This window comes from Tamandua tetradactyla, chromosome 17 (genome assembly GCF_023851605.1).
Source record: "Tamandua tetradactyla isolate mTamTet1 chromosome 17, mTamTet1.pri, whole genome shotgun sequence".
Taxonomy (NCBI): Eukaryota; Metazoa; Chordata; class Mammalia; order Pilosa; family Myrmecophagidae; genus Tamandua; species Tamandua tetradactyla.
The window spans coordinates 41868510-41892370 of record NC_135343.1 but is presented as its reverse complement, the minus strand read 5'-3'; the positions used below and the strand labels follow the sequence as shown (position 1 = coordinate 41892370).

Here is a 23861-nt window from a genome sequence, read left to right as displayed (position 1 = left end):
CTTCACAGTACAAAATTAAATGCCAGCCAAATGATTTGGGGACTACAATTTTCATCAGCACGTGTGTCCCTTTTCAAGATTCTATGCTATAAGGTTAGAAGACTGAGGAATAAGAGCACTGCAGAATAGGATACCAAAGAAATATAAAAGGTTCTTTTCTCAAACAGGCAGGAGTATCTAACCTAGCAGTAGTGACTTGGCCTGGGGCCCAGAAGGCTGTGGGAACAGAGTTAACTGAAAATCAAGAAAGGGGGAGGCACTGAGAGACTTGGCCAAAATATACTCATCCAAATCACTAAGGTAACTGGAAAAATTTCAGTCTGCGCTGGAGGAACTCATGACAACATTCAAGGGCTCATACCTGAGTAGCCAGGAAATAAATGAACTAAAACTTAACTGGGTGAAAGACAGAAAAGATGGCTTGATTACGGTAAACATTCATATACATAAGAATTAAACCAATAATTAAACTGAGAAAAGATCCAGGAAAGAATTCAAGGACAGGTTTTAAAAAGAAAACACACACACACACACACACACACACACACACACACACACACACACACAAACCCCAGAGTCTCAAGATAGTAAATTTAGGTGGGTGTATAATGAGTTGTATGGTTGAAAGCATGGATGTTTTTTAGAGTCCCACAGGGCTAGGTCTAAATTATGTGATCTTGCATAAGTCATTTAATGGCATTTGTTATTTCTCAGGCTCCTACTGACTCAGAAGGTTTCAAAATATCAAGCTGGGTTCAGATAATCTAAATAAGTATCAATAACCACAGCATAATACCAGAGCTGGAAAAGACATAAGTGACTTACATCAAAATAAGCCTAAGATGCAAACAGATAATTAAATTTTAAAAATCCTTAGCACTGACCCACTGACTTAAGTCATTTATTACTTAAACAATAACGATTTTTAAAACACAGAGGAGAAAAAAAATTCTCATCTTCTAGTTACCTAGATTCACTACTTGTAGTTAGCTAGATTAACTACAAAACTGTGTTATATATTTTTTTAAAGTTATACAATGTTAATATAGAGAAAAGAAATAAAAGTAATAATAGTAAAAAAAAAAAAAAAACCTATACCTCAGCTGCAGCTTCATTCACTGTTTTAAAATGATTACTTTACAATTAGGTATTATTGTGCTGTCCATTTTTGAGTTTTTATATCTAGTCCTGTTGCACAGTCTGTATCCCTTCAGCTCCAATCACCCATTGTCTTACCCTGTTTCTAACTCCTGCTGGACTCTGTTACCAATGACATATTCCAAGTTTATTCTCGAATGTCGGTTCACATCAGTGGGACCATACAGTATTTGTCCTTTAGTTTTTGGCTAAACTCACTCAGCATAATGTTCTCTAGATCCATCCATGTTATTACATGCTTCATAAGTTTATCCTGTCTTAAAGCTGCATAATATTCCATCATATGTATATACCACAGTTTGTTTAGCCACTCGTCTGTTGATGGACATTTTGGCTGTTTCCATCTCTTTGCAATTGTAAATAACGCTGCTAAAAACATTGGTGTGCAAATGTCCGTTTGTGTTGTTGCCCTTAAGTCCTCTGAGTAGATACCCAGCAATGGTATTGCTGGGTCGTATGGCAATTCTATATTCAGCTTTTTGAGGAACCGCCAAACTGCCTTCCACAGTGGTTGCACCATTTGACATTCCCACCGACAGTGGATAAATGTGCCTCTTTCTCCACATCCTCTCCAGCACTTGTCATTTTCTGTTTTGTTGATAATGGCCATTCTGGTGGGTGTGAGATGATATCTCATTGTGGTTTTGATTTGCATTTCTCTAATGGCCAGGGATACTGAGCATCTCTTCATGTGCCTTTTGGCCATTTGTATTTCCTCTTCTGAGAGGTGTCTGTTCAAGTCTTTTTCCCATTTTGTAATTGGGTTGGCTGTCTTTTTGTTGTTGTTGAGTTGAACAATCTCTGTATAAATTCTGGATACTAGACCTTTATCTGATAAGTCATTTCCAAATATTGGCTCCCATTGTGTAGGCTGTCTTTCTACTTTCTTGATGAAGTTCTTTAATGCACAAAAGTGTTTAATTTTGAGGAGCTCCCATTTATTTACTTTCTTCTGCAGTGCTCTTGCTTTAGGTTTAAGGTGCATAAAACCGCCTCCAATTGTAAGTTTCATGAGATATCTCCCTACATTTTCCTCTAACTGTTTTATGGTCTTAGACCTAATGTTTAGATCTTTGATCCATTTTGAGTTAACTTTTGTATAGGGTGTGAGATATGGGTCTTCTTTCATTCTTTTGCATATGGATATCCAGTTCTCTAGGCACCATTTATTGAAGAGACTGTTCTGTCCCAGGTGAGTTGGCTTGACTGCCTTATCAAAGATCAAATGTCCATAGATGAGAGGGTCTATATCTGAGCACTCTATTCGATTCCATTGGTCGATATATCTATCTTTATGCCAATACCATGCTGTTTTGACCACTGTGGCTTCATAATATGCCTGAAAGTCAGGCAGCGCGAGACCTCCAGCTTCGTTTTTTTTCCTCAAGATGTTTTTAGCAATTCGGGGCACCCTGCCCTTCCAGATAAATTTGCTTATTGGTTTTTCTATTTCTGAAAAATAAGTTGTTGGGATTTTGATTGGTATTGCATTGAATCTGTAAATCAACTTAGGTAGGATTGACATCTTAACTATGTTTAGTCTTCCAATCCATGAACACGGTATGCCCTTCCATCTATTTAGGTCTTCTGTGATTTCTTTTAACAGTTTCTTGTAGTTTTCTTTGTATAGGTTTTTTGTCTCTTTAGTTAAATTTATTCCTAGGTATTTTATTCTTTTAGTTGCAATTGCAAATGGGATTCGTTTCTTGATTTCCCCCTCAGCTTGTTCATTACTAGTGTATAGAAATGCTACAGATTTTTGAATGTTGATCTTGTAACCTGCTACTTTGCTGTACTCATTTATTAGCTCTAGTAGTTTTGTTGTGGATTTTTCCGGGTTTTCGACGTATAGAATCATATCGTCTGCAAACAGTGATAGTTTTACTTCTTCCTTTCCAATTTTGATGCCTTGTATTTCTTTTTCTTGTCTAATTGCTCTGGCTAGAACCTCCAACACAATGTTGAATAATTGTGGTGATAGTGGACATCCTTGTCTTGTTCCTGATCTTAGGGGGAAAGTTTTCAATTTTTCCCCATTGAGGATGATATTAGCTGTGGGTTTTTCATATATTCCCTCTATCATTTTAGGAAGTTCCCCTGAATTCCTATCTTTTGAAGTGTTTTCAACAGGAAAGGATGTTGAATCTTGTCAAATGCCTTCTCTGCATCAATTGAGATGGTCATGTGATTTTTCTGCTTTGATTTGTTGATATGGTGTATTACATTAATTGATTTTCTTATGTTGAACCATCCTTGCATACCTGGGATGAATCCTACTTGGTCATGATGTATAATTCTTTTAATGTGTTGTTGGATACAGCTTGCTAGAATTTTATTGAGGATTTTTGCATCTATATTCATTAGAGAGATTGGTCTGTAGTTTTCTTTTTTTGTAATATCTTTGCCTGGTTTTGGTATGAGGGTGATGTTGGCTTCATAGAATTAATAAGGTAGTTTCCCCTCCACTTCGATTTTTTTGAAGAGTTTGAGGAGAGTTGGTACTAATTCTTTCTGGAATGTTTGATAGAATTCACATGTGAAGCCGTCTGGACCTGGACTTTTCTTTTTAGGAAGCTTTTGAACGACTAATTCAATTCCTTTACTTGTGATTGGTTTGTTGAGGTCATCTATTTCTTCTTCAGGCAAAGTTGGTTGTTCATGTCTTTCCAGGAACCTGTCCATTTCATCTAAATTGTTGTATTTATTAGCGTAAAGTTGTTCATAGTATCCTGTTATTACCTCCTTTATTTCTGTGAGGTCAGTAGTTATGTCTCCTCTTCCATTTCTGATCTTATTTATTTGCATCCTCTCTCTTCTTCTTTTTGTCAGTCTTGCTAAGGGCCCATCAATCTTATTGATTTTCTCATAGAACCAACTTCTGGTCTTATTGATTTTCTCTATTGTTTTCATGTTTTCAATTTCATTTATTTCTGCTCTAATCTTTGTTATTTCTTTCCTTTTGCTTGCTTTGGGATTAGTTTGCTGTTCTTTCTCCAGATCTTCCAAGTGGACAGTTAATTCCTGAATTTTTGCCTTTTCTTCTTTTCTGATATAGGCATTTAGGGCAATAAATTTCCCTCTTAGCACTGCCTTTGCTGCGTCCCATAAGTTTTGATATGTTGTGTTTTCATTTTCATTCGCCTCGAGATATTTACTAATTTCTCTTGTAATTTCTTCTTTGACCCACTTCTTGTTTAAGAGTGTGTTGTTAAGCCTCCACGTATTTGTGAATTTTCTGGGACTCCGCCTATTATTGATTTCCAACTTCATTCGTTTATGATTCGAGAAAGTGTGTGTATGATTTCAATCTTTTCAAATTTGTTAAGACTTGCTTTGTGACCCAGCATATGGTCTCTCTTTGAGAATGATCCATGAGCACTTGAGAAAAAGGTGTATCCTGCTGTTGTGGGATGTAATGTCCTGTAAATGTCTGTTAAGTCTAGTTCATTTATAGTAATATTCAGATTCTCTATTTCTTTATTGATCCTCTGTCTAGATGTTCTGTCCATTGATGAGAGTGGTGAATTAAAGTCTCCAACTATTATGGTATATGTGTCTATTTCCCTTTTCAGTGTTTGCAGTGTATTCCTCACGTATTTTGGGGCATTCTGGTTCAGTGCATAAATATTTATGATTGTTATGTCTTCTTGTTTAATTGTTCCTTTTATTAGTAGATAGTGTCCTTCTTTGTCTCTTTTAACTGTTTTACATTTGATGTCTAATGTGTTGGATATTAGTATAGCCACTCCTGCTCTTTTCTTGTTGTTATTTGCATGAAATATCTTTTCCCAACCTTTCACTTTCAACCTATGTTTATCTTTGGGTCTAAGATGTGTTTCCTGTAGACAGCATATAGAAGGATCCTGTTTTTTAATCCATTCTGCCAGTCTATGTCTTTTGATTGGGGAGTTCAGTCCATTAACATTTAGTGTTATTACTGTTTGGATAATATTTTCCTCTAACATTTTGCCTTTTGTATTATATATATCTTATCTGACTTTCCTTCTTTCTACACTCTCCTCCATACCTCTCTCTTCTGTCTTTTCGTATCTGACTCTAGTGCTCCCTTTAGTATTTCTTGCAGAGCTGGTCTCTTGGTCACAAATTCTCTCAGTGACTTTTTGTCTGAGAATGTTTTAATTTCTCCCTCATTTTTGAAGGACAATTTTGCTGGATATAGGAGTCTTGGTTGGCAGTTTTTCTCTTTTAGTAATTTAAATATATCATCCCACTGTCTTCTAGCTTCCATGGTTTCTGCTGAGAAATCTACACATAGTCTTATTGGGTTTCCCTTGTATGTGATGGATTGTTTTTCTCTTGCTGCTTTCAAGATCCTCTCTTTCTCTTTGACCTCTGACATTCTAACTAGTAAGTGTCTTGGAGAACGCCTATTTGGGTGTAATCTCTTTGGGGTGCGCTGCACTTCTTGGATCTGTAATTTTAGGTCTTTCATAAGAGTTGGGAAATTTTCAGTGATAATTTCTTCCATTAGTTTTTCTCCTCCTTTTCCTTTCTCTTCTCCTTCTGGGACACCCACAACACGTATATTTGTGTGGTTCATATTGTCCTTGAGTTCCCTGATACCCTGTTCAAATTTTTCCATTCTTTTCCCGATAGTTTCTATTTCTTTTTGGAATTCAGATGTTCCATCCTCCAAATCACTAATTCTATCTTCTGTCTGTTTAAATCTATCATTGTAGGTATCCATTGCTTTTTCCATCTTTTGTACTTGATCCTTCACTTCCATAAGCTCTGTGATTTGTTTTTTCAGTTTTTCTATTTCTTCTTTTTGTTCAGCCCATGTCTTCTTCATGTCCTCCCTCAATTTATCGATTTCGTTTTTTAAGAGGTTTTCCATTTCTGTTCGTATATTCAGCATTAGTTGTCACAGCTCCTGTATCTCATTTGAACTATTGGTTTGTTCCTTTGACTGGGCCGTATTTTCATATTTCTGAGCATGATCCGTTATCTTCTGCTGGCGTCTGAGCATTTAGTCAGATTTCCCTGGGTGTTGGACCCAACAGGTTGAAAGATTTTTCTGTGAAATCTCTGGGTTCTGTTTTTCTTATCCTGCCCAGTAGGTGGTGCTCTTGGCACACGTTTGTCTGCCAGTCCCCCCAGTAAAAGGTGCTGTGGGTCCTTTAACTTTGGAAAACTCTCACCATGGGGGAGGTTCCCCAGCCGAAGCAGCTTGGAAGAGTGCCAGCCGGCCCGGGGGTCTGAAAACGGGGAGGGTCGCAGGGCGCCGCAGCCCGGGAGAGCGCCCGTCCGAATTTCCTAGTCGGCCCAGAGTGCCAAAAGTGGCGGTAGGGCGCCAGCCGCCGCAGCCCGGGAGAGTGCACCTTTCCCAGCCGGACCGGGGAGTCACGTGTTTGGAAGAGACCCCCCTGGTCACCGTTCTCCGCAGTCTGGGGATTTCCGATCCAATTCTCTGAGTTGGTCCAGGGGGCCTCCTGTGGTGGTGGCGCCGGCCGCCACGGCTTGAGGGGACCACCTGCCCAATTCTGCCAGATGGCCCAGGAAGGAGGAAGGGAGGGACTCCGGCCGCTTGTCGCCCCGCCCGGGAAAGTCCGCGGCCCTCGGCGATCTCATCGGAGCTAGTTCTCCCAGACAGTCAGCCGTTCCAGGATGGGGTACGCTGTCTTTTTGATCTCTATCATGGCTCCGGGAGCGTTCTGTATCGTTTCTACTCCCCTAGTAACTGCTCTGGAGGAGGAAAGGTGAGGGTGGCAAGGCTGTCGAGGACGGTGGCGGAGGAGCCGGTGAAGGCGCAAGAGAGCACGGTGGTGGTTGGAGAGCCGCTGGAGTAGGAGGAGAAAGGGAAGGATAAGATGGCAGATGGAGAACCGCCGGAGCAGAAGGGGAAAGAGAAGGGCAAGATGGCGGCGGGAGCGCCGGCGGAGAAAGAGGAAGAGGAGGGCTGAATGGCGGCGGGAGCGCCGGTGAGGAAGGGGGAAGAGGAGGGCTAGATGGCGGCGGGAGCGCTGGCAGAGAAAGAGGGAGAGGAGGGCTGGATGACGGCGGGAGCACCACTGGCCCTGTGCTATATTTTTAATCTTTCTTTATTTAAAGGAATTGAGTACCCTAACCAGTTTCTTCCAGATACCCTCCCATAGTTTGAGTTTATAAGAAAAAGATATGCCTGATTCAAGACTTTCCTTTCCTATTTTGAACCTTCAGTATTTAAAATATATTGTGTTTAAAATACATCATTAAAATATAACGATACAATATTTCTGTCCAGACCAACGTCAAATTACACTCATTTGTATTTCAAGGGAAGTTTCCAATAAAGGGTTTTCATATTATATGTAGGATATCTGTCAAATGAAAGTTGGTTATAATCAGTGACCAAATATTTTTCTTGGACAACTCAAAAATTCTTGAATTCAAATTCATCATACCAAACCACTACTCATTCTCCATTTTTTAAAAAAACTTTCAAATTTTGCTTTTTGTTTCCCTGAAATTCTTAGTATTTGCATAAACAAATACTTACCACCACTAATGAGTAGTATAGAAAGATTTTGATCACTCAAATTTTCTGCTAACATCCAAGCTGGAAGGATTCTTTTTCTCTGGGCAAAGTTTAGCTGCTGCTTACTGAAGTCTCCATATTCATCTGGAAAAGACTAAAAATAATCACTTATACTTAATTAATTTGTAAAATAAGTTACTTTGGAGGAAACCATGATAAAAAATCCACTATATTTGCAACTGTGAACTAAGTTGGCCAAATTTCTCAAAGAAAAAATTCATTACCTACATTAGTTGAAACGCTAGGCTACCGTGATACTTATTCTCTAGAGCTTAATTTTAAAACAGCAAAAGGTCAGTACAGGTCAGTGCTGGTAATGATGTCATGTTATTATTTAAATTCTGTGTTTTTTTCTCTCCTCAAAAAAACCTGAGGAATATGTTATAAATGGACAAGATCTTAAATTTCTCACCATACTATTTGTTGGAGTAGTCTGGGTCTTGGATATTTCTGTGTCTCTTTCTAGTTGTGGAACACAAGTTGTCTCATTAGGTAAATTAATCAAGAGGGGTTTTGTTGTTTCATTCAATATTTCATCTTCATCAAGCATTTGACTATTTCTATAAAATGAAGACAATTAATTTATTAATCATGTCAACACTTGTGCCATCTACCATGTTACCATAAACACAATTCTCCCATACATTTGACTGGTGAGTTATGCTCCTTTTCTCAGACTTGACAAACCAAAATACCACATTATAATACACTATATATTTGTGTACATACACACACATATATTAAATATATAGCATAAAATATATATTTAGAATATATGTAGTCTACATGTAGTATATAGATTAGAATATGTTCTTCATTTTCTACCTACTTATCAGCACATAATACACCAGTCTTTCAAATCATGAGACTAGAAATTATAACCACCCTTTTATAAAATGGCTGGCAGTAATCTCTCTCAAAGGCTTAAAAGCTACTTTCTTATTCAATATTTGTCAAAACAGTCCACAGAAATTAAGATCATCAATGAGCATCCAAAGGGAAAATGAAAGCTGCAAGAGTATCTGCTAAGCTAATTAGACCCCTGGAGAAAAAAGAAAGTAAAATTCTGAGTTTAGGATGGCTCTCACATAGCTGCTACTTGGGTCTTGCCCAGAAGAAACACTTGCAAAATCTCGGTAAACTTTTGGTCCAGCTGCAACCTAATTTTTTTGTATAGTTGTATCCATGATCATATGTGGAACATAACAGCAGAACCAATTACCTTATACTTTCTGAAAAGTGAAGTAAGATCATCAAAAATTGTTGGATTATTCTTCCTCATTAATACACAGAGATAATCCAATAAATTTATCTTTTAAAAATTTGAGAATGTAACTGAAATATTACTTTAATAGTATATAAATTAATTTCTCCAATCAAAATGCAGAGGGTGGTAAAATGGATTAAAAATATAACCCAACTAACCTGGAGAGGCAGGGGCCAAGATGGTGGCTTAGGGAGATGTGAGATTTAGTTCGCCCTCCAGAGCACCTAGTAAATAGCCAGGAACAGTACAGAATAACTGCTTCAGCCACATCAGTGACTGGACATACAGTGTACACCAGTCTGGACAAGCTGGAACAGCTGTGAGCACCCCCAGAACCGTGAGTTCCCCAAGCCATGGCGGCTGGTATCCCTCCCCGACAGGCTGCTTCCCAAAGGGGATAGGAAAGGGACTTTATTAGCAGCAGGGGCAGAGCACAACCAAGCTCCAATTGTAGAATTAATTAACAAATTCTGACTACTAAAAATAGGCCCCCAGCTCAGGTCAACCTCAAGTAAAAGCGGAGGTTGCTGGTTTTTGCCCCAGCACAAACGGGACAGGGCTAAAGGAAAATGAAAAAAAAAAAAAAAAAAAACAGAGATTTTTTGGATCAGACAACACATAATACTTGAAAGGGTCTGGGTCCTGAAGGAAAGGAGGGTGCATATAGGACCTGGAGATACACAAAGCAATGTATCAAATTATGCTCATGATTGGCAAACCTAAAGAATGGGGGTCCTGCTCTGAAAAGGATTTTTCTTTTTTACTTCATGGCTGTGTTTCTACAGCTTGACTGCTCTTTGCATACAATTGTAAGGCTTCTCAGGCTCCAAATGCCCCAGGCATGGGCAGAATTAAGCTTCTTTGAGAGTCTGTCTAGAGCCTGTGCCTTCCTGAGGAGAGGGATGGAGGCCAGCTCAGGTGGAATCCCTCCATCAAGGAACTCAGACCCCAGGGTCTGGAAAAGTGAAGCAATTAAAGCCAACACACAATCGCTGGTCTTAACCACGCCCCCAGAATGTAGACTCTACTGAAGTTAAAGGTACTGCATCACCTTATGCTGGCTGGACCCACAGACAGACATGCACTACATACTGGGCAGGATAGGAAAAAAGAAGAGTCCAGACATTTCATAGGAAAGTCTTTCAACCTGCTGGGTTTCACCTTAAGGGAAAACTGACACAGGTGACTCTTTCCTCCTGAGAGGAAGCCAGTTAGGACTGGGAAAACCTGGCTGGGGTCTATAATACCTAATTAGACCGGCCCAAGGGGGGAAAAAAGGCACCATACAGGCAGGGCAAGAATCAAGAAAACAGGAACAGAAAAATTCTGATCTGTTAAACAAAACCTAAGCTAGAGGTGTAGAATAAGCTGAACTGAATATCAAAGAACAGAAAGACAACAAAGTGATCCACCAAGAAAATCCTAGGTTAAAAAAAAGTGAAAACAATCTCCAGAATAAACTAATTAAGGTAATTAAATGCCTAGACGCCAGCAAAAAATAACAAATCACACTGGGAAAATTAAAGCTATAGCCCAGTCAAAGGAACAAACCAACAATGCAAATGAGATACAGGAGTTGAAACAATTAATTCAAAATGTTCGAACAGACATGGAAAACATCATCAAAAATCAAATTAATGAACTGAGGGAGGATATAAGGAAGGCAAAGAATGAACAAAAAGAAATCAAAAGTCTGGAAAAACAAGTAACAGAACTTATAGGAATGAAAGGCACAGTCGAAGAGATGAAAAAACAATGGAAACCTACAATGTCAGATTTCAAGAGGCAGAACATAGGATTAGTGAACAGAAGGATGGGACATCTAAAATCTGACAAGCAAAAGAAAATATAGGGAAAAGAATGGAAAAATATGAGCAGGGACTCAGAGAATTGAATGACAACATGAAGCGCATGAATATATGTGTTGTGGATGTCCCAGAAAGATAAGATAAAAGAAGGAGAAAAACTAATGGAGGAAATTATCACTGAAAACGTCCCAACTCTACTGAAAGACTTAAAATTATAGATCCAAGAAGTGCCATGTATGCCAAACAGAATAGATCCAAATAGACGTACTCCAAAAACACTTAGTAATCAGAATGTCAAATGTCAAAGAGAAAGAGAATCTTGAAAGCAGCAAGAGAAAAGTAATCCATCACATACAAGGGAAGCCCAATAAGACTATGCATAGATTTCTCAGAAGAAACCATGGAGGTGAGAAGACAGTGGGATGATATATTTAAGTTACTAAAAGAGAAAAACTGCCAACCAAGAATTCTATATCCAACAAAACTGTCCTTCAAAAATGAGGGGGAAATTAAAGTATTTTCAGACAAAAAAATAACTGAGAGAATTTGTGACCAAGGGACTGGCCCTGCAAGAATAACTAAAGGGAGCACTAGAGACAGATAGGAAAAGATGGGAGAGAGAGTTGTGGAGAAGAGTGTAGAAATGAAGACTATCAGTAAAGGTAAAAAGAAGAAAAATTAGATACGACATATAAAACCCAAAAGGCAAATGGTAGAAGAAAGTACCAGTAATAACACTAAATGTTAATGGATTAAACTCCCCAATCAAAAGACTCAGACTGGCAGAATGGATTAAAAAACAAAACACATCTATATGCTGTCTACAGGAAACACATCTTAGACCCAAGATTAAATATAGGTTGAAAGTGAAGGGTTGGGAAAAGATATTTCATGCAAACAACAATCAGAAAAGAGCAGGAGTAGCTATACTAATATCCAACAAATTAGACTTCAAATGTAAAAGAGTTAAAAGAGACAAAGAAGGTTCCGGGTCAAGATGGCGGCTTAACAACGTGTGTGTTTTAGTTTGTCCTCCAGAACAACTATCGAATAACCAGAAACAGTACACAACAGCTCATGGGGCGACGTCAGTGACCAGACACACAGCGTACCCTAGTCTGGACCAGCCAGACCAGCTGCAAGCACCCCCCCGAACCATGAGTTCCCAAAGCTGTGGCGGCCAGTGCCCCTGCCAACAGGCCGCTTCCGAGAGGGGAAAGGAAAGGACTTTACTAGCAGCAGGGACTGGGCACAATCAAACGCCAATTGTGGAACTAATTAACAAATTCTGACTACTAAAAATAGGCCCCAGCTTAGGTGAACCTGATCAAAGCGGAGGTTGCTCATTTTTACCCGGGTGCCAAGGGGGTACGAGTGACAGAAAAAGGGGAAAAAAAAGAAGGAAACAGGGGTTTTTGTGGCTGTGTATCTACAAAGACTTGAATACCTCCGGATACAGTGGCAGGACGTTTCAGGCTGCACCTGCCCCAGGCATAGGCTTGTCTGGAGCACGTGCCTTCCCCAGGGGAGGGGTGAAGCCCAACTCAGGTGGAATCCCACCATCAAGGAATTCAGACATCAGGGCTTGGTAATTTGAAGCCATTAAAACCAGCCTACAACCTCTCCTCAGTCCCCACCATGCCCCCAGCAGGGAGCATCTGCCAAAGTTAAAGGTATTGCATCATCTTATGTGGGTGGGACCTGCAGTAAGACAAGCACCACACACAGGGCAGGATAAGAAAAACAGAGTCCAGAGACTTCACAGGAAAGTCTTTCAACCTGCTGGGTCTCACCCTCAGGGAAAAACAATGCAGGTGACTCTTGCCTCCTGATAGGAGGCCAGTTTGGTCTGGAAAAATCTAGCTGGGGTATATAACATCTAAGTAGAACCTCTTAAGTGTGGGGGGAGGGAGAAGGCACCACACAAGCAGGGCAAGAAACAAGAAAACAAGAACTGAAAAATTCTCCTCTGTTAAACAAAACTTAAGCTAAAGGTCCAGATAAAGCCGAACAGAATGTCAAAGAACAGACAGACAACAAATTGATCTTGCAAAAACCCTAGATAAAAGAAGTGAAAGCAATCTCCAGAATAAACTAATTAAGGTGATTAAATGCCCAGAAGCCAGCAAAAAATAACAAATCACACTAGGAAAATTGAACATATGGCCCAGTCAAAGGAACAAACCAACAATTCAAATGACATACACGAGTTGAAACAATTAATTCAGAATGTACGAACAGACATGGAAAACCTCTTCAAAAACCAAATCAATAAATTGAGGGAGGACATGAAGAAGGAAAAGAATGAACAAAAAGAAGAAATGGAAAGTCTGAAAAAACAAATCACAGAACTTATGGGAATGGAAGACACAGTAGAAGAGATGAAAAAAACAATGGAAACCTACAATGGTAGATTTCGAGAGACAGAACACAGGATTTCAAAACTGGAGGACAGAACATCCGAAATCCGACAAGAAACAGAAACTATAGGAAAAAAAATGGAAAAATATGAGCAGGGACTCAGGGAATTGAAAGACAATATGAAGCACACGAATATACATGTTGTGGGTGTCCCAGAAGGAGAAGAGAAGGGAAAAGGAGGAGAAAAACTAATGGAGGAAATTATCACTGAAAATTTCCCAACTCTTATGAAAGACTTAAAATTACAGATTCAAGAAGTGCAGCGTACCCCAAAGAAAATAGATCCAAACAGACGTACTCCAAGACATTTAATAATCAGAATGTCAGAGGTCAAAGAGAAAGAGAGGGTCTTGAAAGCAGCAAGAGAAAAGCAATCCATCACATACAAGGGAAGCCCAATAAGAATATGCGCAGAACTCTCAGCAGAAACCATGGAGGTGAGAAGACAGTGGGATAATATATTTAAATTATTAAAACAGAAAAACTGCCAACCAAGAATTCTATATCCAGCGAAACTGTCCTTCAAAAATGAGGGAGAAATTAAAACATTTTCAGACAAAAAATCACTGAGAGAATTTGTGACCAAGAGACCAGCCCTGCAAGAAAAATAAAGGGAACACTAGAGACAGATATGAAGACAGAAGAGAGAGGTGTGGAGGAGAGTGTAGAAAGGAAGACTATGAGTAAAGGTAAAAAGAAGGAAAATTAGATATGACATATAAAATCCAGAAGGCAAAACAGTAGAAGAAAGTACTACTATCCATGCAGTAATAACACTGAATGTTAATGGATTAAACTCTCCAATCAAAAGACATAGTCTGGCAGAATGGATTAAAAAACAGGACCCATCTATATGCTGTCTCTACTCAAAGGACACGACATCAAGGACACAAACGGACATTTACACACCAATGTTTACAGCAGCATTATTAACAATTACCAAGAGATGGAAACAGTCAAAATTTCCATCAACAGACAGTTGACTGAACAAACTGTGACATTTACATAAGATGGAATATTATGCAGCTGTAAGACAGAATAAAGTTATAAAGTATGTAACATGAATGGACCTTAAGGATATTATGCTGAGTGTGATTAGCCAGAAACAAAAGGACAAATACTGTATGGTCTCACTGATATGAGCTGACATTAGTGAATAAACTTGGAATATTTCCTTGATAACAGAGATCATCAGGAGATAGAAATAGGGTGAGATATTGGGTAATTGGAGATGAAGGGATACAGATTGTGCAACAGGACTGAATATAAAACTCAGAAATGGGCAGCACAATACTACCAAACTATAATGTAATTATGTTATGTTAAAACACTGAATGAAGCTGCATGTGAGGATGATAGAGGGAGGAGGGCTAGGGACAAAAATGAAATCAGAAAGAAAGATAGATGGTAAAGATCAAGACGGTATAATCTAGGAATGCCTAGAGTGTATAATAATAGTGAAATGTACAATGTACAAATTTTAAAAATGTTTTTGCATGAGGAACAACAAAGGAATGTCATTATTGCACGGTGCTAAAAATAGATGATAATTAATACTTTAAAATGTCACCTTATGGACAAAGCAAAAAATGTTTGTTACAAAATTTATATTTTAACTAGAGCATTTCCTAATAGAATTCATGTAGATAGTTTGATTGAATGTCAGAAGTACTTGGAATCTCAGGTAGGACATGAGATTTTGTTGGTTTGTCCAGAGTGATGCCCCGATGAATCCCAGAGTGATTTCATCAGTGACTGGAAAAGTATTTGCAAGCCCCCTTCAGGGAATGGTGAAAGTGGGGAGAAATTCAACTTCCCCAAGTTGAATTCTTGATATTCTGACAAGCAGTGTGGACAACCAAAGCTATAGGCTGAGACCCCAGTCTTGGGGTTTGTTCACATGAAACTTAACCCCACAAAGGATAGGTCAAGTCTACTTAAAATTTAGGCCTAAGAGTCACCCCCAAGAGAGTCTCTTTTGTTGCTCAGATGTGGCCTCAATCTCCAGTCAACATGATGAACAGTCTCACCACCCTCCCCCTCTCTGCGTGGGACATGACTCCCAGGGGTGTGGACCTTCCTGGCAACGTGGGACAGAGATCCTGGAATGAGCTGAATCTCAGCATCAAGGGACTGAGAAAACCCCTAGAATGAGCTGAGAAGATGTTTTAACATCAAGGAATCGAGAGAACCTTCTCAACCAAAGGGGGAAGAGTGAAATGAGACTAAGTGTCAATGGCTGAGAGATTCCAAACAGAGTTGAGAGGTTATCCTGGAGATTATTCTTATGCATTAAGTAGTTCTCACCTTGTTGTTCAAGATGTAGCACAGAGGCTGTAGGGAACTGCCTGAAAATGTAGAGCTGTGTTCCAGTAGCCATGTTTCTTGATGATGATTGAACAATGATATAGCTTTCACAATGAGACTCTGTGAATGTGAAAACCTTCTGTCTGATGCTCCTTTTAGCTACTATATCAATAGAAGAGTAGAACATATGGAATAAAAATAAATAATAGGGGGAAAAAGGTTAAAATAAATTTACTTTGAAATGCTAGTGGTAAATTAAAGTGAGGGGTAAGGGATATAGTATGTATAATCTTTTTTTTTTCTCTGTTACGTTTTATTTCTTTTTCTGTTGTCTTTTTATTTCTTTTTCTGAATCGATGCAAATATTCTAAGAAATGATGAAAATGCAACTATGTGATGATATTAAGAACTACTGATTGTATAGGTAGAATGGAATGATATCTTAATGTTTTGTTTGTTAATTTTTTAAATTAATAAGTTAAAAAAATTGCTATGACATCAATAAAAATATTTAAAGGAACTAAAAACAAAGAGACAAAGAAGGACACTATGTATCAATAAAAGGAACAATTCAACAAGAAGACATAACAATCATAAATATTTATGCACAGAGCCAAAATGCTCCAAAATACATAAGGCAAACATTAAAAACAATGAAAAGATGAGAGATCAAAAAGACAGCGTACCCCATCCTGGAACGGTGGACTGGCTGAGAGAACACAATCCGGTGAGATCGCCGAGGGGCGCGGGCTTCCCCGGGCGGGGTGGCAAGCGGCTGGAGTCCCTCCCTTCCTCCTTCCCGGGCCAGCTGGCAGAATTGGGCAAGCAGTCCCCTCAAGTCGCGGCGGCTGGCGCCCCCACCACGCGCAGTCCACCAGACCAACTGAGAGAATTGGATCGGAAATCCCCAGACCGCGGAGAACGGTGACCGGGGAGGGTCCCTTCCAAACACATGACTTCCCGGTCCGGCTGGGAACAGTGCACTCTCCTGGGCCGCGGCGCTGGCAGTCTCGCACCACGCTTGGCTCCCCGGGCCGACTAGGAAATTCGGACGGATGCTCTCCCGGGCTGCGGCGCCCTGCGACCCTCCCCGCGTTCAAACCCTTGGCCCGGTTGGCACTCTTCCAAGCCGCTTCGGCTGGCGAACCTCCCCCATGGTGAGAGTTTTCCAAAGTTAAAGGACCCACAGCACCTTTTACTGCTGGGACCGGTAGACAAACATATGCCAAGAGCACCACCTACTGGGCAGGATAAGAAAAACAGAACCCAGAGATTTCACAGAAAAATCTTTCAACCTGTTGGGTCCAACACCCAGGGAAATCTGACTAAATGCTCAGACGCCAGCAGAAGATAATGGATAACGCTCAGAAAATTGAAAATATGGCCCAGTCAAAGGAACAAACCAATAGTTCAAAAGAGATACAGGAGCTGAGACAACTAATGCTGAATATACAAACAGAAATGGAAAACCTCTTCAAAAACGAAATCGATAAATTGAGGGAGGACATGAAGAAGACATGGGCTGAACAAAAAGAAGAAATAGAAAAACTGAAAAAACAAATCACAGAGCTTATGGACGTGAAGGATCAAGTAGAAAACATGGAAAAAACAATGGACACCTACAATGATAGATTTAAAGAGACAGAAGATAGAATTAGTGATTTGGAGGATGGAACATCTGAATTCCAAAAAGAAATAGAAACTATCGGGAAAAGAATGGAAAAATTTGAACAGGGTATCAGGGAACTCAAGGACAATATGAACCACACAAATATACGTGTTGTGGGTGTCCCCGAAGGAGAAGAGAAAGGAAAAGGAGGAGAAAAACTAATGGAAGAAATTATCACGGAAAATTTCCCAACTCTTATGAAAGACCTAAAATTACAGATCCAAGAAGTACAGCGCACCCCAAAGAGATTAGACACAAATAGGTGTTCTCCAAGACACTTACTAGTTAGAATGTCAGAGGTCAAAGAGAAAGAGAGGATCTTGAAAGCAGCAAGAGAAAAACAATCCATCACATACAAGGGAAACCGAATAAGACTACGTGTAGATTTCTCAGCAGAAACCATGGAAGCTAGAAGACAGTGGGATGATATATTTAAATTACTAAAAGAGAAAAACTGCCAACCAAGACTCCTATATCCAGCAAAATTGTCCTTCAAAAATGAGGGAGAAATTAAAACATTCTCAGACAAAAAGTAACTGAGAGAATTTGTGACCAAGAGACAAGCTCTGCAAGAAATACTAAAGGGAGCACTAGAGTCAGATACGAAAAGACAGAAGAGAGAGGTATGAAGGAGAGTGTAGAAAGAAGGAAAGTCAGATACGATATATATAATACAAAAGACAAAATGTTAGAGGAAAGTATTATCCAAACAGTAATAACACTAAATGTTAATGGACTGAATTCCCCAATCAAAACACATAGATTTGCAGAATGGATTAAAAAACAGGATCCTTCCATATGCTGTATACAGGAAACACATCTTAGACCCTAAGATAAACATAGGTTGAAAGTGAAAGGTTGGGAAAAGATATTTCATGCAAATAACAACAAGAAAAGAGCAGGAGTGGCTATACTAATATCCAACAAATTAGACTTCAAATGTAAAACAGTTAAAAGAGACAAAGAAGGACACTATATACTAATAAAAGGAACAGTTAAACAAGAAGACATAACAATCATAAATATTTACGCACCGAACCAGAATGCCCCAAAATACGTGAGGAATACACTGCAAACACTGAAAAGGGAAATAGACACATATACCATAATAGTTGGAGACTTCAACTCACCACTCTCATCAATGGACAGAACATCTAGACAGAGGAGCAATAAAGAAATAGAGAATCTGAATATTGCTATAAATGAGCTAGACTTAACAGACATTTATAGGACATTACATCCCACAACAGCAGGATACACCTTTTTCTCAAGTGCTCATGGATCATTCTCAAAGATAGACCATATGCTGGGTCACAAAGCAAGGCTTAACAAATTTAAAAAGATTGAAATCATACACAACACTTTCTCGGATCATAAAGGAATGAAGTTGGAAAAAAATAATAGGCGGAGTGCCAGAAAATTCACAAATACGTGGAGGCTCAACAACACACTCTTAAACAACGAGTGGGTCAAAGAAGAAATTGCAAGAGAAATTAGTAAATATCTCGAGGCGAATGAAAATGAAAACACAACATATCAAAACTTATGGGACGCAGCAAAGGCAGTGCTAAGAGGGAAATTTATTGCCCTAAATGCCTATATCAGAAAAGAAGAAAAGGCAAAAATTCAGGAATTAACTGTCCACTTGGAAGAACTGGAGAAAGAACAGCAAACTAATCCCAAAGCAAGCAAAAGGAAAGAAATAACAAAGATTAGAGCAGAAATAAATGAAATTGAAAACATGAAAACAATAGAGAAAATCAATAAGACCAGAAGTTGGTTCTATGAGAAAATCAATAAGACTGATGGGCCCTTAGCAAGACTGACAAAAAGAAGAAGAGAGAGGATGCAAATAAATAAGATCAGAAATGGAAGAGGAGACATAACTACTGACCTCACAGAAATAAAGGAGGTAATAACAGGATACTATGAACAACTTTACACTAATAAATACAACAATTTAGATGAAATGGACGGGTTCCTGGAAAGACATGAACAACCAACTTTGACTCAAGAAGAAATAGATGACCTCAACAAACCAATCACAAGTAAAGAAATTGAATTAGTCATTCAAAAGCTTCCTAAAAAGAAAAGTCCAGGTCCAGACGGCTTCACATGTGAATTCTATCAAACATTCCAGAAAGAATTAGTACCAACTCTCCTCAAACTCTTCAAAAAAATCGAAGTGGAGGGGAAACTACCTTATTAATTCTATGAAGCCAACATCACCCTCATACCAAAACCAGGCAAAGATATTGCAAAAAAAGAAAACTACGGACCAATCTCTCTAATGAATATAGATGCAAAAATCCTCAATAAAATTCTAGCAAATCGTATCCAACAACACATTAAAAGATTTATACATCATGACCAAGTAGGATTCATCCCAGGTATGCAAGGATGGTTTAACATAAGAAAATCAATTAATGTAATACACCATATCAACAAATCAAAGCAGAAAAATCACATGATCATCTCAATTGATGCAGAGAAGGCATTTGATAAGATTCAACATCCTTTCCTGTTGAAAACCCTTCAAAAGATAGGAATACAAGGGAACTTCCTTAAAATGATAGAGGAAATACATGAAAAACCCACAGCTAATAACATCCTCAATGGGGAAAAATTGAAAACTTTCCCACTAAGATCAGGAACAAGACAAGGATGTCCACTATCACCACAATTATTCAACATTGTGTTGGAGGTTCTAGCCAGAGCAATTAGACAAGAAAAAGAAATACAAGGCATCAAAATTGGAAAGGAAGAAGTAAAACTATCACTGTTTGCAGACGATATGATTCTATACGTCGAAAACCCGGAAAAATCCACAACAAAACTACTAGAGCTAATAAATGAGTACAGCAAAGTAGCAGGTTACAAGATCAACATTCAAAAATCTGTAGCATTTCTATACACTAGTAATGAACAAGCTGAGGGGGAAATCAAGAAACGAATCCCACTTGCAACTGCAACTAAATGAATAAAATACCTAGGAATAAATTTAACTAAAGAGACAAAAAACCTATATAAAGAAAACTACAAAAAACTGTTAAAAGAAATCACAGAATACCTAAATAGATGGAAGGGCATACCGTGTTCATGGATTGGAAGACTAAATATAGTTAAGATGTCAATCCTACCTAAGTTGATTTACAGATTCAATGCAATACCAATCAAAATCCCAACAACTTATTTTTCAGAAATAGAAAAGCCAATAAGCAAATTTTTCTGGAGGGGCAGGGTGCCCCGAATTGCTAAAAACATCTTGAGGAAAAAAAATGAAGCTGGAGGTCTCGCGCTGCCTGACTTTCAGGCATATTATGAAGCCACAGTGGTCTAAACAGCATGGTATTGGCATAAAGATAGATATATCGATCAATGGAATCGAATAGAGTGCTCAGATATAGACCCTCTCATCTATGGACATTTGATCTTTGATAAGGCAGTCAAGCCAACTCACCTGGGACAGAACAGTCTCTTCAATAAATGGTGCCTAGAGAACTGGATATCCATATGCAAAAGAATGAAAGAAGACCCATATCTCACACCCTATACAAAAGTTAACTCAAAATGGATCAAAGATCTAAACATTAGGTCTAAGACCATAAAACAGTTAGAGGAAAATGTAGGGAGATATCTCATGAAACTTACAATTGGAGGCGGTTTTATGGACCTTAAATCTAAAGCAAGAGCACTGAAGAAGGAAATAAATGAATGGGAGCTCCTCAAAACTAAACATTTTTGTGCATTAAAGAACTTCATCAAGAAAGTAGAAAGACAGCCTACACAATGGGAGCCAATATTTGGAAATGACTTATCAGATAAAGGTCTAGTATCCAGAATTTATAAAGAGATTGTTCAACTCAACAACAACAAAAAGACAGCCAACCCAATTACAAAATGGGAAAAAGACTTGAACAGACACCTCTCAGAAGAGGAAATACAAATGGCCAAAAGGCACATGAAGAGATGCTCAATGTCCCTGGCCATTAGAGAAATGCAAATCAAAACCACAATGAGATATCATCTCACACCCACCAGAATGGCCATTATCAACAAAACAGAAAATGACAAGTGCTGGAGAGGATGCAGAGAAAGAGGCACACTTATCCACTGTTGGTGGGAATGTCAAATGGTGCAACCACTGTGGAAGGCAGTTTGGCGGTTCCTCAAAAAGCTGAATATAGAATTGCCATATGACCCAGCAATACCATTGCTGGGTATCTACTCAGAGGACTTAAGGGCAACAACACAAACGGACATTTGCACACCAATGTTTATAGCAGCGTTATTTACAATTGCAAAGAGATGGAAACAGCCAAAATCTCCATCAACAGACGAGTTGCTAAACAAACTGTGGTATATACATACGATGGAATATTATGCAGCTTTAAGACAGGATAAACTTATGAAGCATGTAATAACATGAACGGGCCTAGAGAACATTATGCTGAGTGAGTCTAGCCAAAAACTAAAGGACAAATATTGTATGGTCCCACTGATGTGAACCGACATTCGAGAATAAACTTGGAATATGTCATTGGTAACAGAGTCCAGCAGGAGTTAGAAACAGGGTAAGATAATGGGTGACTGGAGCTGAAGGGATACAGACTGCGCAACAGGACTAGATATGAAAACTCAAAAATGGACAGCACAATAATACCTAATGGTAAAGTAATCATGTTAAAACACTGAATGAAGCTGCATCTGAGCTATAGGTTTTTTTTTTGTTTTTGTCTGTCTGGTTGTTTGTCTTTTTTTTTTTTTTTACTATTATTATTACTTTCATTTTTTTCTCTATATTAACATTCCATATCTTTTTCTGTTGTGTTGCTAGTTCTTCTAAACCAATGCAAATGTACTAAGAAACGATGATCATTCATCTATGTGATGATGTAAGAATTACTGATTGCGTATGTAGAATGGTATAATTTCTAAAAAAAAAAAAAAAAACACATCCCATTCTCTCAGTTTCCTAACATTGGTTATTGTTTAACTCTTGGGGACATTTCACCCCAAGGTTGTGGGGACTTTCCCTGCTTGGGTCTGATTGATTGCTTCTGGCCCTCCACACTTAAAAGCCATTCAGTTTCTGGTATATTGCATTCTGGCAGCTTGTGAACTAGAGCAGATAGTTCACGGGATAGAGTGTTTGACAGCAAAACATGTGAGCAGAGGGAAAAACACTGGAAATCTGCAGGGGATTCCTCCTCTTATCTTCATCTTAGTGCTGATGAGCTCAAGGAAACTACCTGAAGCTCAGGAAAGAACTGATAGTCTACAAGGAGAAATAGACAAATCTACAAGTATAATTGTAGATTTCAACATGCCTTTCTCATTAGAACATGTAGGCTGAAAATCAGTAATGATATTGAACAATGCTATCAATCAAATTGACTTAATTGACATTCATAGAACACTCGCCCTGTGCTAGTTTGAAAGTATTATGTACCCCAGAAACGCCATGTTTTAATCCTTATCCAACCTTGTGGGAGGAGTCATTCTTTTAATCTTGGTTCTATACTGCAGATTAGAAACTTTTGATTAGTTTATCTCTGTGGAGATGTGATATGCTCAATTGTGGGTGTGATCATTTGATTAGATGGAGATGTGACTCCGGCCATTCCAGGTGGATCTTGATTAGTTTACTGGAATCCTTTAAAAGAGGACACATTTTGAGAAAGCCAGAAATGACAGAAACCATAGAGGCAACAGAATTTCAGAGCAGAGCTGATACAGATGCCTACACATGGAGAACAGAGACGTGAAAGTCTGGAGATACTTGGAGTCCAGCAGATGTTGCCATGAAATGTTAAGCAAGCCAGAATAACCTGGAGAGAGTCAAGGGAAGCCAAGAGATGAAAGCCAGCCCCAGAGAAGCTAAGGGAGGAACCCCCACAGGAACAGAGGTTGAAAGCAACGGAGCCCAGGAGAAAGGGACCAGCAGATGCCAGCCAAATGATTTCCCAGCTGACCGAACTGTCCCAGACAATATCAGTCTTTCTTGAGTGAGGGTAACCTCTTGCTGGTGCCTTAATTTGGACACTTTCACTTCCTTAGGACTGTAAACTTGTAATTTATTAAATTCTTTTTAAAAAGCTGAAAAAAAAAAAACAATGAAAAGAGAAATAGACACATCTACCATAGTACTTGGAGACTTCAATTCCCCCACAATCACCAATGAACAGAACATGTAGACAGAGGATCAATAAAGAAACAGAGAACATGAATAATATAATACATGAGCAAGACTTAGCAGACATTTATAGAACATTACACCACACAATAGCAGGACAGAGGTTTTTCTTAAGTGCTCATGGATCATTCTCAAGGACAGACCATATGCTGGGTCACAAAGCAAGTCTTAATAAAAATAAAAAGATTGAAATCGTACAAAACACTTTCTCAGATCATAAAGGAATTAGGTTGGAAATCAATGATAGGCAGAGTGCCTTAAAATTTACAAATATATGGAGGTTCAACAACACACTCTTAAACAACCAGTGGGTGAAGGAAGAAATTATAAGAGAAATCAATAAATATATTGAGGCAAATGAAAATGAAAACACAATATCAAAACTTATGGGATGCAGCAAAAGCAGTGCTAACAGGGAAACCGATTGCCCTAAATGTCTATATCAAAAGAGAAGAAAGAGCAAAAATCAAAGAATTCACTGTCCACTTGGAAGAACT

General features: G+C 38.8%; 1 protein-coding gene across 10 annotated transcripts in view; it reads right to left on the bottom strand.

Moving 5' to 3' along the window:
* Positions 1 to 23861, bottom strand: part of APLF (aprataxin and PNKP like factor) — a 176413-nt gene that overhangs the window by 71839 nt on the left and 80713 nt on the right. For 5 of the 10 annotated variants that reach the window (XM_077134429.1, XM_077134427.1, XM_077134430.1 and 2 more), the window contains exons 4-6: positions 9122 to 9187; positions 8109 to 8256; positions 7658 to 7790 (exon numbers count right to left, since the gene is read on the bottom strand). In XM_077134429.1, coding sequence (XP_076990544.1) covers positions 7658 to 7790; positions 8109 to 8256; positions 9122 to 9187 — 347 coding nt within the window. Of the gene's footprint in view, positions 1 to 7657; positions 7791 to 8108; positions 8257 to 9121; positions 9188 to 15499; positions 15662 to 23861 lie in introns of all 10 variants that reach the window. The other 5 variants (XM_077134428.1, XM_077134432.1, XM_077134434.1 and 2 more) reach the window with 2 other exon arrangements.